The sequence below is a fragment of the Heteronotia binoei genome, chromosome 2 (assembly GCF_032191835.1).
Source record: "Heteronotia binoei isolate CCM8104 ecotype False Entrance Well chromosome 2, APGP_CSIRO_Hbin_v1, whole genome shotgun sequence".
In the NCBI taxonomy this organism is placed as follows: domain Eukaryota; kingdom Metazoa; phylum Chordata; class Lepidosauria; order Squamata; family Gekkonidae; genus Heteronotia; species Heteronotia binoei.
The window spans coordinates 205,424,299-205,443,040 of record NC_083224.1 but is presented as its reverse complement, the minus strand read 5'-3'; the positions used below and the strand labels follow the sequence as shown (position 1 = coordinate 205,443,040).

The following is an 18,742-nucleotide window of genomic DNA, read 5'->3' as shown; positions in this document are numbered from 1 at the left end:
GATCCACAAGTTCAACTTTGAGTTCTTTCAGAACTCTTGGATGTATGCCATCCGGACCCGGTGACTTATTAGTTTTTAATTCAACCATCAGTTGTAGGTCTTCCTCTTTTGTCACCTCAATCTGACTCAGGTCTTTCAACACCCCTTCCAAAATTAGTGATTCTGGGGCGGGCAAAAAGTTCTCATTTTCCACAGTGAAGACGGAGGCAAAAAATGCATTCAGCTTCTCAGCCATTTCCCTATCCTCCTTCAGTAATCCTTGTACCCCATGGTCATCCAAGGGCCCCACTGCCTCCCTGGCTGGTTTCCTACTTCTAATATATTTGAAGAAATTTTTATTGTTGGTCTTTATGTTTTTTGCAATATGCTTCTCATAGTCCCTTTTTGCCTGTCTGATCACAGTCTTGCATTTGATTTGCCACAGCCTGTGTTCCTTTTTACTAATCTCACTTGGACTGGTTTTGCACCGCTTAAAGGAGTCCTTCTTACCTTTTACAGCTTCCATTACTTTGTTTGTTAACCTTGCAGGCCTTTTCTTATGCCTGTTTGTGCCTTTCCTAACTTGTGGTATGTATTTTATCTGAGCTTCTAGGATTATAGTTTTAAATAGTCTCCATGCTTCCCCAAGGGTTTTGACCGTATTTACCTTTCCTTTCAGTTTCCTCCTCACATGCCTCCTCATCTCAGTGAATTTACCCCTTTTAAAGTTAAATGTGGTTGTGGCGGTCTTTTTGGGCAACTCCCTATTTATACAAACGGTGAAATCAATAACATTATGGTCACTGCTCCCAAGTGGCGCAATCACTTTTACATCACCAAGTCTTGGGCATTACTTAGGACCAAATCCAGGATCGCCCCACCCCTGGTAGGTTCTGAGACCATCTGCTCCATAGCACAGTCATTGAGAGCATCAAGAAACTCAATCTCTTTCTCTCGACCAGAACACATATTGACCCAATCAATCTGCGGGTAGTTAAAATCACCTATTACGACACAGTTTTTACGTTTAGCCACTATCTTTAAGCCTTCCATCATATTATAATCGTCCTCTGTCTTTTGATTTGGTGGGCGATAACAAACTCCCATAGTTAAATTTCCTTTTGGGCCCTCTATTTCAACCCAAAGCATTTCTAAAAGGGAATCTAATTCGCTGACCTCAGTCTTACTGGACCATATATCCTCTCTGAAATACAGAGCCACCCCACCTCCAACCCTTCCCTCCCTATCCCACTGATTCTCCTCATTCCACCAAGTTTCTGAAATGCCCACAATGTCTATGTTTTCTCCCAACACTAAACATTCCAATTCACCAATTTTACTTCAAACACTTCTAGCATTTGCATACAAACATCTATACTTTCCCAGGCAAGCTAGGCCCGCCACCTTCCTCCTGCTGCCTCGAAACTCTGGCAGACAGTCCATACTGTTTGTCACCATCACAGTGGACAACTCTGATCCGTTACCCAGTAGAAAAATAGCAGCCAACCCTTCATCTCTTTGAGACGAGTCCTCCCGAACCAGAGATATTTCATCTTTTGTCGGCTTTCCCCCAAATCCAGGAACAGACTGATAATGTCTACCAGGGAGCCTCTGGTGTTCTCTCACAACTAGCTTTCACTAGCTATGAGGGACACCGGTCTAGGAGGCATGTGGTTGGCCTAACAGCACCCAGAATCCTATCAACATCAGCCTGGGAGACTCAACTGAAGCTGTCAAATATAGAATCCAAAGATGGCCAAGGGTTCATGTACCAATGTATCAATGTTGGCCCAGCAGGTCTTGGCGGAGAGACAAGACTATCTACAAAAAAAACTCTTAAAACCCTCACAACTAATAGCTAAATTAACTAACATTTTTAATTCTCTCAGTGAGAGAAGTTAGAGATCTCATAACCCTAAACAATTGTGCTGGGTGAGAACTTGCAGATGCTATGAAAGCTGTATAAAACTTCTTTTTAGCAGACTTCACCGCCATCTCATAGGATTTCATAAACATTCTTCTTCACCCAAAGGGTGATTAACATGTGGAATTCACTGCCACAGGAGGTGGTGGCGTCCACAAGCATAGCCACCTTCAAGAAGGGGTTAGATAAAAATATGGAGCAGAGGTCCATCAGTGGCTATTAGCCACAGTGTGTGTGTGTGTGTGTGTGTGTGTGTATATATATATATATATATATATATATATATATATATATATATATTTGGCCGCTGTGTGACACAGAATGTTGGACTGGATGGGCCATTGGCCTGATCTGACATGGCTTCTCTTATGTTCTTATGTTCTTATGTTCTTTAAGATGTTCTTGCAGCTTCATCATGAGTACGCCTCCAAACTCGCTCTGGTTGTCTAAGTTCCCATTTCATTCCCCTGAGTTCCATTAGTGTACCAGGGGAATAATTTAGATCAGGAGCAAAGAGGACATTGTGGAGCGATTTCATCCATGGCTTCAGAGAGATGGGAATTCCAGTCCTTTATCAGAGCATCTAATGAATGGATACTGAGGAGCATTCTGGAACCCAGGAGGGGGCTGGGACACCCAACCGGGCCTTCAGGGCAAAGTGGCACATTTTTAGTGATCAGATCCATTTCCATTGATTTTATTGAATATTATTGTTTTAATGTTTTATATATTATTATTGGTTGTTAGCTGCTCTGAGCCTGTACAGGGAGGGCAGGATATAAATCAAATAAATAAATAATAAAATGCCAAAGATCAAGCCCAGCACGTGGTCTGCTTGATGTGTGGAGCCTGATACAACCTGGGGGAGTCCTAGTGCTGCCATGGAAGACACCAGGTTTGATGTGATGTTGTGAGGAGGCATCAGCATGGACATTGAAGCCCTCCAAGATTATCAGCCTTGAGACCTCTATGACCCCAGCCTGCTACCACCTCCAGCAGGCTCAGTAGGCTGTCTGCTGCTAGGTAAACCAGACAGAAAGCTAAACTCTCCTCAGTGTTGCAGACCAGGCCTACACAATCAATACTGGATATCTTTGGGACAGCGAGTGCCCTGAAGAAAAATCCTCATTGATGAGTATCACCACCCCTCTCTGCTCCTCAGTTCGGGATTGATGGAGGACCAAGATGCCTGGTGGGTCAGTTCTTTTAAAGCGACTGTTTTGCCCTCCCTTGTCCTGGTCTTGGTCACACATGCCAGGTCCACATCTTGTGCTGCAATATAATTTTGCAGTGTCATGGTCTTATTATTGATGGACCTGGCATTAGAATCCTAGAGTTGGAAGGGACCTCCACGGTCATCTAGTTCAATCCCCTGCACAATGCAGGAAATTCACAAATACCTCCCCCTGCCACATACATCCTCAGTGACCCCTGCTCCATGCCCAGAAGATGGAAAAAACCTCCAGGATCCCTGGCCAAGCTGGCCTGGAGAAAAATTGCTGACTGACCCCAAAGTGTCAATCAGCATTTCCCTGGGCGTTAAGAAAGGGCCACGAAAACTAAGCACTGATGCAACCCACCTAAATTCACAGAATCACCATCTAGCCTCTGTTTGAAAACTTCCAAAGAAAGAGAGCCCATCATCTCCCAAGGAATCGCTCTGTCAGGAAGTTCTTCCTAATGTTTAGCTGAAAACTCTTTTGATTTAATTTCAACCGATTCGTTCTAGCCGTCCAAGATCATCAGTCTTGAGAACTCCCTGGCCCATTGCATAGCATCAGTGTTGGGGTGTGTGTTTGTGTGTCTAGCCCTCTCACTGATGTGTCTTGGGATGGGACAAAAGTTGGAAGACTGAAAATGACCATATCTCTATCTCCTTCCATTCCAAACCTCTTCCCACTTCCATACCTCCCTCTGCCTCAGTCACTGGGATCCCCAGCCCAATACTGGCATTCTCGATGTTAATCAGAACCATTTTGTTCTCCTCTCCCTCCCCGCACCCATGAAGCAGTAGCACAACACTACCATAAAAACTAGATTCATTTAAAATTTCCCAAAATGTATACAGCAGATCTAATTACTAAGTTTCAATTGCAAGCTACTTGAGTTCCACAAGTATGGTTGTAGTGGTTAAGTATCTAGTATTTGAGAGACCTGTGTTCAGATCCCCATTTGTGCCATGGAAGCTTGCTGATTGACCTTGGGCCAGTCACACTCTCAGCCTCACAGGGTTGTTAGAAGGGGAAAAATTGGAAGAGAGGAGAAGGATGTAGGAGACAGGATGAAGAGACAAGTGAAGAACAAATGAAGTAAATAATAATAATAATAATAATAATAATAATAATAATAATAATAATAATAATAATAATAAGGTTCCAAATAAATAAATAGTTACTCACCATTCTTCTTCTCCTTCCTTCTGGTGCTGGGTTTTGAGGAGAGGGGCTCAATTTTGCAGTGGGCATCCTCTGTGCCAGGACTTCCAAGGATCTGCCTTCTCCTCCCCCACCCTCAAACTCTTCCTCTTCCATCTCTGCTCCTTTGCTTGCTCTCTGAGGCCAGTGAGAGAGCAGTGATGGCGAAGGAAACCATGGGTTTCTGGGGACCTTGCAGACCCTGCCAGTCTTAATGCCAATCCTGCCTCTTTCCAGGTTGCTCCCCTTCCCCAATCTCCTTCCTTCTTCTCTCTTTGTCTAGGGTGCTTCCTCCAGCCTCGTGGTGAAATTTGCTGACACGGACAAGGAGCGGACCTTGCGTCGCATGCAGCAGATGGTGGGGCAGCTGGGGATCCTGACGCCATCACTGGCTTTGCCGTTTAGCCCATATAGTGCCTATGCCCAGGCTGTGAGTATTTGCCAGAGAACGGGATGGCCTCACCATGCAGCTACTTGAGGCTGTGGCTTTTGGTAGCAAATTCCAGTGGAGGATTCAGCTTCCCCTGTGGAATGGTCAGCTCTGTGAAATGGCCCACTCAGGAGATACCTGCAGGAACCTCTGTTCCGCAACAGTTCTCCCTCCCTTTAGGTATCTTTTTTGGCAAACCTGCCGTGCTCAATTCATTCAGAGCCACCAGGCAGCTTACCACAGTGTGGTGTAGTGGGTACAGAAATGGACTGGGAACCTGAGCAAACCTGGGTTTGAATCCCCACTTCTACCGTGGAAACTTGCTGGGTGTTCTTGGGCCTGTCACAAACTCTCAGCCTGGCCTACCACACAGGGTTGTTGTGAAAAAATGGAGGAGGGGAGAACAGGGTTCGACAAGCCATCTTGAATCCCAGTGGGGGAGAAAAGCAACATATTAATGCAAAAATGCAAATGCACGTATCTTATTTCTTTTATTGCCTTTGTTGGGGTTCAGACATATATATAAAGGCGAAATCACACATTACGTTTTGTTTCAGGTATACTTCAAAGATGGTTTTTCATGTAATGTATGCATTAGATCCCTACATACATGGTAACCATCTTAGGACCAAACTAAACAAAGTCTTTGCGTACACCATAGGAACCTTGCTCCTGGCTCCACCCCCAAAGTCCCCAGATATTTCTTGAATTGGACCTGACAACCCTACTTGTTCCCCACACTGTGCTACTTTTCAAGTGCCAAAACAGCTGACATATTGGCACTTGAGAAGGCATGTGGGAGGTAACAAGCCCATTGGACTGTGGGCCTGAGTGAGAGCCAGTTTGGTGTAGTGGTTAAGTGCGCTGACTGTTAACTGGAAGAACTGGGTTTGATTCCCCACTCCTCCACTTGCAGGTGCTGGAATGGCCTTGGGTCAGCCATAGCACTCTCTCAGCCCCACCTACCTCACAGGCAGTGTTCCCTCTAAACTGGGTTAGTGTGAGCTAGCTCACAGATTTTTTAGCCTCCAGCTCACACATTTTGTCTTAGCTCAGGAAGGATGAACCCAGAGCACAATAATTTATGCAGTAGCTCACAATTTTAATGCCAGTAGCTCACAACTTTAATACCAGTAGCTCACAAAGTAGAATATTTGCTCATGAGACTCTGTAGCTTAGAGGGAACATTGCTCACAGGGTGTTGGTTGTTGGCGGGGGGAGGGGGGAGGTAAAGGCGACTGTGACTGCTCTGAGACTCTGAGATTCAGAGTATAGGGCAGGATATAAATCCAATATCTTCTTCTGATCAGGACTGGGCCTTCATGTCAGTGTCTGTGTCCCTGGCTAGGATTGCCAGGTCTGTGTTGGAAAATCCCTGGAGACTTTAGGGGTGGATCCAGGAGAGGTTGGGGCTTGGAGAGGGGAGGGAGGATACATCCGCAGGATACGTGCCAAGCCTCCAAAGCTTCTCTTGGGGAGCTGATCTCTGCCAGTTGTAAAACTGGGAGATCTCCAGGCCCCATGAAGCCCTGAGTGAATCAAAAGAGCTAGCCTGGTCACAGATCTAAGACAAATAGATTGTGCATCTGCCCAGAGCTAGTTATAGCTTTGTGACTGCCTAATCAGAGGACCCCTGAAGTTGTAAACTGGCTGTAGGGCTGAATCTTGCAGATTCCAGAGTTCAAAAGGAGCCCTATTGAAGAAGTGTGATCTTTGTTAAAGCCATCTTTGCTAGCAAATCCTGATCCCCTCGTCTGAAGAAGTGTGCTTTTAGCACATGAAAGCTTATGTTCTGAATAAAACTTTGTTGGTTTTAAAGGTGTAGTAGTTCTTTATTCACGGTCATCCGACCAGCTTAATACAAACAAAAACAAAATCATAAAAACAAACCCATCACCTCTTACACAAAATTCCTGACTCCTACTATTACACATATTGTTAAAACTCATAACCAAGATTTACATTCTCAATTTCCCTCCTTTCCAACTGAGCAGCATAACAGAAACGGGCAATCTTAGATGAAACATCAGAATAAGCGTCAGACAGGAGGAAGGCAATTTGCTCATCCTCCTGCCTGCCTGCCAAGGACCCAAGAATCGGAGAGATTAATCTTGCCCTCAAGTCATTGTAATTAGGGCAGTGCAAAACGATGTGGAGAGTTGTTTCAACCTCATTGCAATTGCAGGGGCACAATCTTTCCAGATATGGGTACCCAGTGTAACATCCCAAAAGCACCGAAGAGAAAAGTGCATTGAGTCGTGCTTTTGAGAAAGCTATCCGATATTTTGGGATAGTGATGTTGAAAAGGTACCTGGCTGGGGACAGTACTTCGGCTTGCTTCCCTAAGAAAATGTGTGCAGAAAGACTAGCTCTAGCAGATCTCAGTTCAAGCTCCACCAACCTCAGGCGCAGAAGTTCTTTCGCATCCCTCAGTTCCATCATTACTAGGGACTCAGGGGAGAGATCACAGAGTCTAAAATGATCTAAACACCTTTTCTCCCAAGTTCCCCCAAAGAATAAAAAAAAATCAGATGGGGAAGGCCACCTGGCTTTGAGAGAACCTTCAAAAAGTAACAAAGGGTGTTTAACCACATAGACGTCTCGATGCTTGGGACGCCAGATTCCAACCTGATGGCAGTGTTTGGCACACAACTGGGAACAAACAGAAGCTTGCGCAGGAGTTTAGTTTGTACAATCTCCAACGGCTTGGTGGTTAAATAAGGGGCAATTTCAGCGCCATAGAGCAACTGGACCCTGGTTTTTGCAGTATGCAACCTTAATGCTGCAGGCAAGAATTTGGCCCCTTTGGAGGTATAAAAACGGTAGATGGCATCAGCTGTTCTTAAAGGTGCAACTTCACTCCTGCTTTGTTCAAATCCCCCCTCCCTTTAAAGACACTGTCTGGTCTTCTCTTATTTGAAATTTTTCACAATTTCATACCATTTCCCTGTGTGACATTCCTGATTGTGAGACGTGACAGAAGTGTGTGGGGGTGGAACTGTTAGGGCTTTGATTTGGAGAGAAGAAAAAGAAAAAGGGGAGAATGAGAACAAAGACTGGCAGCTAAAGAATTTTTCGTTTTTCTTTCTTTTTGCCTCCAACAAACTTTTGTGACATTTAATTACATTGTTCTGACTCTGCACAACAGTGCAGAGTCAGAACAATGTAATTAAATGTCACACTTGAGAGCACTGGCCAATTTTTTTTTGCCACAGGCTGTATGAGATAGAGCATGCGTGGACACACACAAGGAATTAACTTTCTCTTTCTGAAATTTTATTTGGACAATCTTCATTGTTGGCCAAAAATGTTGTCTCTTGAACTCCAGGAAAAGCCCTGAAAATTTGGTACAATCTGTTGGCACAATCTTCTGTTGGCACAATCCAGAGCGGTTTCCTCTTGTCCCCATATCTTTTGTATTTCGACCAGGTATTAAACAAGTTACTTCTTATATAATGATGTAAGAAGAAGCCATCCATCTTACTTTTCCCATAACACAGATAAGCATGCCAACCAAAAACATTTCCATGACCTTCTAAGGTTAATAATTTTCTATTTAGTAACGTCATCCATTCCTTGATCCACACCAAACAAACTGCATCATGGTACAACTTTAAATCCAGCAATTGGAAACCTCCCCTTTCTTTTGCATCGGTCAAAATTTTCATTTTAATTCTTGGTTTCTTGCCAGCCCATACAAATTCTGAAAGTTTCCTTTGCCATTTATTAAATTGTTTATTGCTATTTATTGTCCTTCACTATTGGAATTGTTTGAAACAAGAACATAATTCTTGGTAAAACATTCATTTTAATTGCGGAAATTCTGCCCAGTATAGACAGTTTCAATTTATTCCATTTTAATAAGTCTCCATAAATTTTTCGCCAAAGCTTCTCATAATTGTTTTTATGCAAGTCAATGTTTTTTGTTGTAATTTCTGCCCCTAGATATTTTACTGTGGAAGTCACTACACACTCTGTTAAACTTTGTAGTTCTTTCTGTTTATTCTTTGACATATTTTTGCACAAAATTTTTGACTTCTCTTTGTTTATGTAAAAGCCTGCCAATTCTCCATATTCTTGTATCTTACGAAGCAACAACGGTGCGTGGGATTTTCATTTATAAACATTACATCATCTGCAAACGCTCTGTATTTACAGGAAAAACCTTTCAATTTCAGTCCCTCTATCTCTTTATCTTCTTGGATTGCATAAGCAATGCCTCTAAAGTCATTATAAATATCAATGGAGAAAGAGGGCAACCTTGTCTTGTTCCTTTACTAATTATAATTTTTTCTGTCAAATCTGCATTTATACAGAGTCTTGCTTGTTGTTCAGTATATATCGCCTTCACCATTTTTACAAAATCTTCTCCCAATCTCAATTTCTCCATCACTGCAAACATGAAATCCCAATACACATTATCAAATGCTTTCTCTTCATCTGCAAAAAATAATGCTACTTCTTTTTCAGGATGTTTCTTAGGATGGCCAGACCGTCCCGGGCACCCGGGAATGTCCCGGTTCTGGCCCCCTATTCCCGCCTCCCGGGCTGGCTATACCGGGACCATTAGAGGTCCCGGTTTAGCCAGCCCCGGAGGCGGTGGGCCGCGGGCGCCGGCGGGGAAGGCGGCGAGTGAGGGAGGGAGCGTCCCTGCGTGTGCGCAGGGACACTCCCTCCCTCACTCGCCACCTTCCCCGCCCACGGGGCCCGGCGGCGGTGGCGGAGGCCTCTCTGTGGCCTCCGCTGGTCGCTGGAGGCCCTCCAGAGACTCTGGAGGACCTCCAGCGACCAGCGGAGGCCGCAGAGAGGCCGCGGAGAGGCCGGCGCTGGTCTCTGGAGGGCCTCCAGCGACCAGCGCCGACCAGCGGAGGCCTCTCCGTGGCCTCCGCTGGTCGTTGGAGGCCCTCCAGAGACTCTGGAGGGCCTCTAGCGACCAGCGCCGACCAGCGGAGGCCGCGGAGAGGCCGGCGCTGGTCCTTGGAGGCCCTCCAGAGACTCTGGAGGGCCTCTAGCAACCAGCGCCGACCAGCGGAGGCCACGGAGAGGCCGGCGCTGGTCCCTGGAGGCCCTCCAGAGACCAGCGGAGGCCCTCCCCGGCCTCCGCAGCCGCCGCCAGCCCCGCCAGCAGCACCAGCCGCCCGGAGGAGAGGCCGCCACCCGCCCTGGATGAAGGTAAGCAGGGAGGGAGGGGGCCGAAAGCGAGGGGGGCGGCCTTCCTTCCTTCCTTCCCTCCTCCCTTCCCTCCTCCTTCCTTCCTCCTTCCTTCCTCCTTCCCTCCCTCCCTCCTCCCTTCCTTCCCTCCCTCCTCCCTTCCTTCCTTCCTTCCTTCCTTCCTTTCTTCCTTCCTCCCTCCTTCCCTCCCTCCCTCCTTCCTTTCTTCCTTCCCTCCTTCCCTCCCTTCTTTCTTTCTTTCTTTCTTTCTTTCTTTCTTTCTTTCTTTCTTTCTTTCTTTCTTTCTTTCTTTCTTTCTTTCTTTCTTTCTTCCTTCCTTCCTTCCTTCCTTCCTTCCTTCCTCCTTCCTTCCCTCCCTCCTTCCCTCCTTCCTTCCTTCCCTCCCTCCATCCTTCCTTCCCTCCCTTCCTTCCTCCTCCCTTCCTTCCCTCCTTCCCTCTCTCCTTCCTTCCTTCCTTCCTTCCCTCCTTCCCTCCCTCCCTCCTCCCTTCCTCCCTTTCTTCCTTCCCTCCTTCCCTCCCTCCCTCCTCCCTTTCTTCCTTCCCTCCTTCCTTCCTTCCCTCCCTCCTCCCTTCCTTCCTTCCCTCCCTCCTCCCTTCCCTCCCTCCTCCCTCCTTCCTTCCTTCCTTCCTTCCTTCCTTCCTTCCTTCCTTCCTTCCTTCCTTCCTTCCTTCCTTCCTTCCTTCCTTCCTTCCTTCCTTCCTTCCTTCCTTCCTTCCTTCCTTTCTTCCTTCCTTCCTTCCTTCCTTCCCTCTCTCCCTCTGGCCACCCCTGGAGTAGACAATACTGACTTTGGTGGACCCAAGCACTGATTCAGTGTAAGGGAGCTTTGTGTTTGTGACTGGACTAGACAATACTGACTTTGGTGGACCCAAGCACTGATTCAGTGTAAGGGAGCTTTGTGTTTGTGACTGGACTAGACAATACTGACTTTCGTGGACCCAAGCACTGATTCAGTGTAAGGGAGCTTTGTGTTCTTATTTTATTTATTTATTTATTTATTTATTTATTTATTCGGGACTTATATCCCGCCCTTCCCACGAGTGGCTCAGGGCGGCTTCCAACAGTTTATCAAGCATAAAATTAAACAATTTTAAGTATAAGCAATTAAATAATTAAACAGATAAAACCTTAAAAACCAGTACGTTTCAATTTCATAAAACAGTAAAACCTTAAAACCAATAACATTTCAATTTGTGTCTTCTGGTGCAATTTTGTTCTCAGATCCTGTATTTACTTCATCAGTATATGGGATAAGGCACTTTCTCAACTGTGCTGCATAATGCAGCCTATTTATTTTGTCCTGTTTGCTCTGTTGGCTCTATCTGTGCCACCTTCATCACTTTCGGGGTGTGGATCCCCCAGTGGGGTGGTCTCCCGACTCCCTCCGCCGGCTGTTTCTGATAGCCCTGCGCCCCCTCTTTCATTTGATATGTGTCCCATGTGGGTGCCACCCTCCCGCCGGGAGATGCCGCAAAATGAGCCCCCTTGAGGCTTATGGCGGCAGGGCTCGGGGAAGCGAGCTAGACTGCTGTTCTTTTGAGGGGTTATAGAGTGTTTCGAGCCCGTCCCTGTGGCATCGGTCCCATCGTTGTGGGGCCCAGGGGGCCGGCGCAGCGGCACGCTGAAGCAGCCTGTCGGTCACTTCCGGGTTCCTGTCCTGCATCTCGACCTGTGTTATTAGTGACAGGCTGCTTCGGCGTGCCGCTGCGCCGGCCCCCTGGGTCCCACAACGATGGGACCGATGCCACAGGGACGGGCTCGAAACACTATAACCCCTCAAAAGAACAGCAGTCTAGCTCTCTTCCCCGAGCCCTGCCACCGTAAGCCTCAAGGGGGCTCATTTTGCGGCATCTCCCGGCGGGAGGGTGGCACCCGCACGGGACACATATCAAATGAAAGAGGGGGTGCAGGGCTATCAGAAACAGCCGGAGGAGGGAGTCAGGAGACCACCCCACTGGGGGATCCACACCCCGAAAGTGATGAAGGTGGCGCAGATAGAGCCAACAGAGCAAACAGGACAAAATAAATAGGCTGCATTATGCAGCACAGTCTCACTGGAATCTGACTGGCTTCTCAGCATGGAACCCGTTCTCTCTAGTCTTCTCACTTTGAAAAAAGTAAAAAAAGAGTTTCATTTAACTTGACTTCCCCCTTTCCCTCTCTATAAATAATCTTGGTGTTTACGGCGGTGATATTTGGGGGATTTTTGGGGACGTCACAGGAAGTGCTGTGAAGTCACTTCCTGTTTCCGGCAGTGGCATTTGGGGGAAATGATGTCATTTGGGGAAATGATGTCACAGGAAGTGATGTCACTTCCTGTTTCCAGCAGGTGGTGTGGGGGAAATGATGTCACAGGAAGTGATGTCACTTCCTGTTTCCGGCGGTGCGCACGCAGAGCGCGCACACACCCCTACCTTCCCCCCCCCAAGGTGTCTCTGGCTGACCTTCAGACATTATGGCCACCCTAATGTTTCTCATAATATTCAATAATGTCTATAAGCGTTCTGATGTTATCTCTAATTTGCCTCCTGGGAAGAAATCCTGCTTGTTCTTCTTTAATAAAATTATTCAAATGCTGTTTAAGGCATTCTGCTAATATTCTAGCATATCTTTTGTAGTCATTGTTAAGTAATGAAATTGGTCTGTAATTTTTTTATGTTCTTTTGGTATCAGCGAAATTACTGCTTCTTTCCAAGTATTAGGTATTTTCCCATCTATTCTTATAGTATTCATCAACTTCTGAAGTTTGGGTAGTAGGGCCTCCATGAGGACTTTATAAAATTTTGCTGTGAAGCCATCTTGACCAGGTGCCTTTTCTAATTTCATTGAATTAATTGCCGCCTCTATTTCTTCCTTTCCAGTTGGTTCATTTAATACCTTCTCCATATTTTCAGTTAAGGGATTTACATTGATTTTCTGTACATATGCGTCAATCTTTTCCTTGTCCACCTCTTGACATTTAAACAACTTGGCATAGTATTTATAAAATTCTCTTTTGATTCCTTCCAGGTCGACAATTTCCTTGCCTCCCAATATAATTTTATTAATAACTTTATTCTCCCTTTTTTTTTTATTTGCCAGGCCAAGTATTTTCCAGGCTTATTCGCTCCTTCAAAAGATTTCTGTTGAAGTCTTTTTAGATTCCATTCCACTTCTTTATTTAACAAATGTCTCAATTGACTTTGTAGTATTGTAATCTCCCTTATAATTTTCTTTTTCCCAGGCCTCTTTTTAAGCTCCTTCTCCTTCTTTCCAGTCTCTTTTTGTAAGTCCATCATTTGTTTGTCTTTGGCTTTTTTATCTTTATTGTTCAATGTAATTAGGATGCCCCTCATTACCGCTTTATATGCATCCCACACTGTTTGAAATTGAATGTCCTCATTTTCATTTATTTGAAAGAAAGATTTGGTCTCCCTTTCCAGAGACTCTACTACTACCTTAAGAACATAAGAGAAGCCATGTTGGATCAGGCCAACGGCCCATCCAGTCCAACACTCTGTGTCACACAGTGGCAAAAAAATTTATATATATAAAAATTTTATATATAAATTTTATATAATATGTTTACCTTTTTCTGCAGCAAATCTTCATTTATCTGCCATCTTAAAGTCTTTTTTATGGGTTTTGCAGACCACATTAATGGATTATGGTCTGCCCCTATTTTAGGAAGAATCTCTATTTTTTTCATTATAAGTCCCAGATTTTTTGTAATCCATAACATATCAATTCTTGAGAAAGAGTTATGTCTTGCTGAAAAGAGAGTGTAGTCACGTTCTTTGGGGTTAAATTCCCTCCATACGTCTTCCAGACTTTCATGTTTAACTAGTTCAAAAAATGACTTTGGTAGTTTTTCTTCATTATTTTTTTTCCCAGATCTGTCCAAAAATATTTTTAACCGTTCCATTAAAGTCTCCCATTAACATAATTTGCTCATATGTCACTTTGTTGCATAATGTCCTTAAAGAAAGAGTCTTTTGCTCCATTTGGGGCATACAATCCCCAAAACAAAGTTCTTTTATGATTCAACATCGCTTCCACCGCAATAAATCTAACATCATCATCTTTAAAAATCAATTTTGGGTCTAATTCTGGCTTCACATAAAAAATCACACCCTTTTTTTTTCCTCCTTAGCCAATGAACAAAATTCCACACCAAGTTGTTTATTCCCTAAAAATTTATAATCCATTTGTTTGATGTGTACTTCTTGTAGGCAAATTATATTACATTTTTGCTTCCCAATCCAATGAAAAGTTGCCCTTTTTTGTAGTGAATTAAGTCCATTTACATTCCAAGATATTAATTTGTAATCCATCATGGTTTTCTATTTCTTAATCTGTAACCCCAAATTCTTTATGTTCCTCCAAAAATTTCGTCATATCTTGAGTGTTTGTAATGGTAAATCTCTTTCCTTTGAATTCAAAACTTAGTGTCAAGCTTGTTATTTTTATGCATTATTGAATTCTGATTGCTTTTCATTTAGCCGCTCTTTCCTTTTCCATAGCTGCATATCAAAGCTAGGAACCCCCTTTACTTTCTCACTTCCCTTTCCCTTTTCTCACCTTTGAGTAGCAAATGTAGGAATGCAGTAGAGGAGGAGAAGGAGGCGCCTCCCTTGAACAATTCCCATTCATTGCTTATCAACAGTAACAAGAATTCATGGGACCGAGGGAAGTTTTAACTGCAAAGATAGTAGTTTGCATAGTTACCATAGTTCACACATCCTTGTTATGTCTGCAAGCTGTCTTCCTTATGCTCTTTGATGTAATCCTTAAAACCCCATACTATGGTCAAATCTGTATCACTTTCAAGGTGTTCCACCTTGAAGCAACAATGGATAATCAATAAACTGAGACTTTGTATTCAACAACTGCTGGATTACTTGAAATTCCCATGCTTGACACTTAGACCCTGTGGAAATATCACTTTCTCTCAGCTTGTCAGTCAGTTTTTTATACAATCTTCTGTCATTTATAACTTTCCTTGGCAATTCTTTCATGATTCTTACACTACTGCCATCCACCTCCAGTGTATTTTCAAATTGTTTACTTAGAATCCTTCCCACCATATCTCTTGTTACAAATCTCACTACCACATCCCTTGGTAGTTTATTTTTCCTGGCATGCCCTTTCAGATGAGCCCAAAATCGCCGTTCCCAGAAGCTCCTAAGTTGAGACATTAATTTTTTAAAATTTTATTTTCTTCAAAATGGCATTCTCAGCTTTTCTGCCCCCCCTTTTAAAAAAAAATTAAAATTTCTTTTTCTTCTAGAGTGCTCTAAAATTAGTTCAAATCCTATAGTCCAATAAATCTAATCTTCTAATGATGATATTTGCCGGCTCTGCTAATTTTTAAAGTCCCGTTGTCTTTTTAAAAAATTTTAAACTTTTGACCTTTTTTCAATGGCTGCCGATGTTTCTCTATGATTATAGTCCTAGAGAGGGCTAGGAGGCTTGCAGTTTTCCCTTCTCTTAATGGCTGCTTCCTTCCTTTGTTGCCACGAAGTCTCGTTTTCTATGGTTGAGAAGTCTCACGTTACTTCTATGACGTCACTTCTTGTGACGTCCTCCTGATCAGCAGTTCTGTTTAGGAGGGGGTTGTCTAGCCCGACCACAGGTATGCATAACAATATTTATTTTTCCTCTTTTAATCTTGTTTCTCCAATTTTCTTAGTCCCAAATTTACCCTCTCCTTTGTCTTCTTTACTTTAGAATAATATAGATGAATCCAGACCTTTGTATTTACTTCAAATGTCTTATTTTAGTCCCAGAGTGATAGATAAAGATCTTTACCTTTAAAAATCGTGATCCTTTCAAGCACCATTCTCGTCCAGGGTAGATGTTAATTAGTCCCAAAGAAGCTTTGGATCATGATGAATTTAAGTCGATTTAATGACTCCAAAAGTCCTCTGTAGATGTTGGAATGCAATTTTTCTCTGGGGACTCTTCAAAGCCAAAAAGGAACCTCACTGGTATGCCTCGTCAGCCAAAGTAAATCCCCTCAGAATTTTATAAGCATGCCTTGGCCATCTCCCTATCTGGAAGATGTAGGCAGCAGGCGTTAAAATCACCTTCTCTGCCCAGAACAGAGGCTCTGGTCTGCTCCTCTATTGAGAAGCACCTCAATCCTCCATGACTCAAAACCAGAAGTCCATCAAAATAATCACAAACTTAACCCAAAGACGGCCAAGGAGCCTCTAGTTCTAAAATTGGCAGGTAGGTCATGATGGAGCAACAGGACTTTATGTGTGAAAAAGCTCAAACTCCTCTGAATCCATAGCTGAATTGTTCCCTCTCTGTTTTAAAATGCTATATAGGTGGTATATGATACCTAAGAAACTGTCAAAAATGAACAATCAGGTATTGGATAGATGCTGGAAATGTAAAAAAATATGAGGGATCTTTCTACCATATGTGGTGGACTTGTGAAAAGGCAAAGCAATTTTGGCAAATTATTCAGCAAGAGATTTCAAAAATTTTGGGTTACAACATCAAGAAGGCACCAGACATCTTTTGGTTGGGATTACAAATGGAAAAATTTCTGAAACAAGATAGAACGATAATTTGGTACATGCTTTCAATATATACATGCTTTCAGCTGCATGGACATTATATGCGCAGATGTGGAAGCAAGACAAAATACCAGAAAAGTGGGACTGGACTGTAAAAGTTATGCATTGGAGTGAAATGGACAAGCTTACAAGAATCTTAAAAGAATATGATCTAGAGAAATTTAAAAATGAATGGGAAAAATTTCAAAAATATGTTGAAAAACAATGGAAGGTAAAAGGATATTTGGTGATTTTTGACAATAGTTGAATGTCAGAAGAATAATAAATGGACTACAGTTAAAAATGAGACTATGTGAATATATCTTTTTTCAACTTATTTTGTTAAGGATTATAGTTTTAAAATGAGACTATGGGAATACATTATCTCTTCAATTTTATTTTTATGATAAGGATCATAATGAAAATGGATTATAATTATAGTATATGGTTTTTTCCTTATTTTTAGTATATTTTGGATATAAGACTTTTTATGAAGATTCTTAATTTGATAAAATTACCTTTTATTTTTTCTTATTATTTTAAGTAAAATGCACCATCGAAAGTCACGAAAAGGGGGAGAGGGAGGAGAAAAATGTAATGTATTGGTACTAAATTTTTAATAATAGATGGGTATTACTACAATATATTGCAGAATAATAAAAATTGTTTTTAAAAAACAAACAAACTCAAACTCCTCTGAATCCATAGCTGAATTGTTCCCTCTCTTTGAGCCCCTTATCATGAGGGATGTTAATGACCAAGTTTCCTAAACAACGGAGTTTGATGTGAGCCTACAGATTTGATGGAGGCTGAGTAGAACTCCGTCTTTGCAGCCTTCACCACCATCCCATGAGATGTTTGTGCCACCTCATCACAAGTACGCTGCCAAACCCGCTCTAGTTTTGGAGCTCCCATTTCATCCCCCTGAGTTCTTCTGTATACCAGGGGATGATTTCCTACAGGAGCGTAGATGACATTGGGGTGCAATCTCCTTGATGGCTTCAGTGAGATGGGAATTCCAGTGTCCTATCAGCTCATCTAAAGAGATGCAGGAGGGCTATGGATCCCACAGAGCATTTTGGAACCCAATAGGTTCCATTAGTCTCTGCAGGTGAGCAAAAATCAGCTCACCACCTAGACAGGGATGAGTGGGGATGTCCAGCTGAACCTTCAAAACCAAGTGTTCCGACCATGGCACCTCTACCTTTGTGGTCAGATCCACATTCAAATCCATGCCAAAGATAAAATCCGATGTGTGGCCTGCTTCCTGTTTGGGGCCCAAGACAATTTGGTTGAGTGCCACCACGGAAGACACTAGTTCTGAGGCCTGGACAGAGGCAGCAGGTCCGTCTGCATGGACACCGAAGTCCCAACACCTGTGGGTACTCTAGGACCCACCTGGCCACCGCCTCCAACAGGCTCAGAAGGCCATCTACTGGTGCACTAGGTGGTTGGTACACCAGACAGATGGCCAGACTCACTTCAGACTCAGAATGGGTAGTGATTTGAAGGAGAAAGCCTCCTGGATGAGCAAAGCCATCCCACCCCTCCAGCCCCAAGTTCAAAACTGATTTAGGACCAACAAACCTGGTAGGACAAGTTCTTTCATGGCAACTGTTTTGCCCTCCCAGACTCAGGTCTCAGTCATGCAAGCCAGGACAACCAACTGAGCTGCAAGATAGCCTTGCAGTGTCTTGGTCTTGCTGTTTATGGACCTGGCATTGGACAACATCAATGTTGAGGGAAATATACAATCCGAGCTCCCTCACTGATGTTTTGTGGGATAGGACAAAGGTTGGAAAGGGACTGGGCATGTCCATATCTCTGTCCCCTTCCATGCCAAGACCTTCTCCCACTGCTGTACCTCCCCCTTTCCTGGATAACTGGGATCCCCAGCCTAGAGCTGAGATAACCTGGACAGCACAGCCCACCACATTAGTAGCCCTAATCCAGCTGTGTCTGCAAATCAATGGCTGGCTGGAAGACTGAAGGCTGGCTCATGGGGGGGGGGGCACCCACAGGTCCCTACACCAAGACCCTGGACTGGAACCCCCTTGGGTCCTGCTCCCTGCACTTCTGGGGAGGGGGATGGTGAACCCATGCAGTTAGGGGACACCCATCCCTGAGTATCCCATGAAGAAAAAGAACTTGAGCTTCTACTGTGAGGAACCAGGGCACTTTACAGTTGCCTGTTCAGAGAAGAAGAAGTGCTAACCACAGCAGTTATCCGAACCCCAGGGCAACATGGGCCTGGCTACCTGGGGACAGCTGC

General features: G+C 43.9%; 1 protein-coding gene across 2 annotated transcripts in view; it reads left to right on the top strand.

The window, feature by feature from the left end:
• Positions 1–18,742, top strand: part of CELF5 (CUGBP Elav-like family member 5) — a 159,616-nt gene that overhangs the window by 123,541 nt on the left and 17,333 nt on the right. For both annotated transcript variants that reach the window (XM_060232897.1, XM_060232896.1), the window contains exon 6: positions 4,601–4,747. In XM_060232897.1, the coding sequence (XP_060088880.1) occupies positions 4,601–4,747 (147 nt within the window). The remainder of the gene's footprint in view (positions 1–4,600; positions 4,748–18,742) is intronic.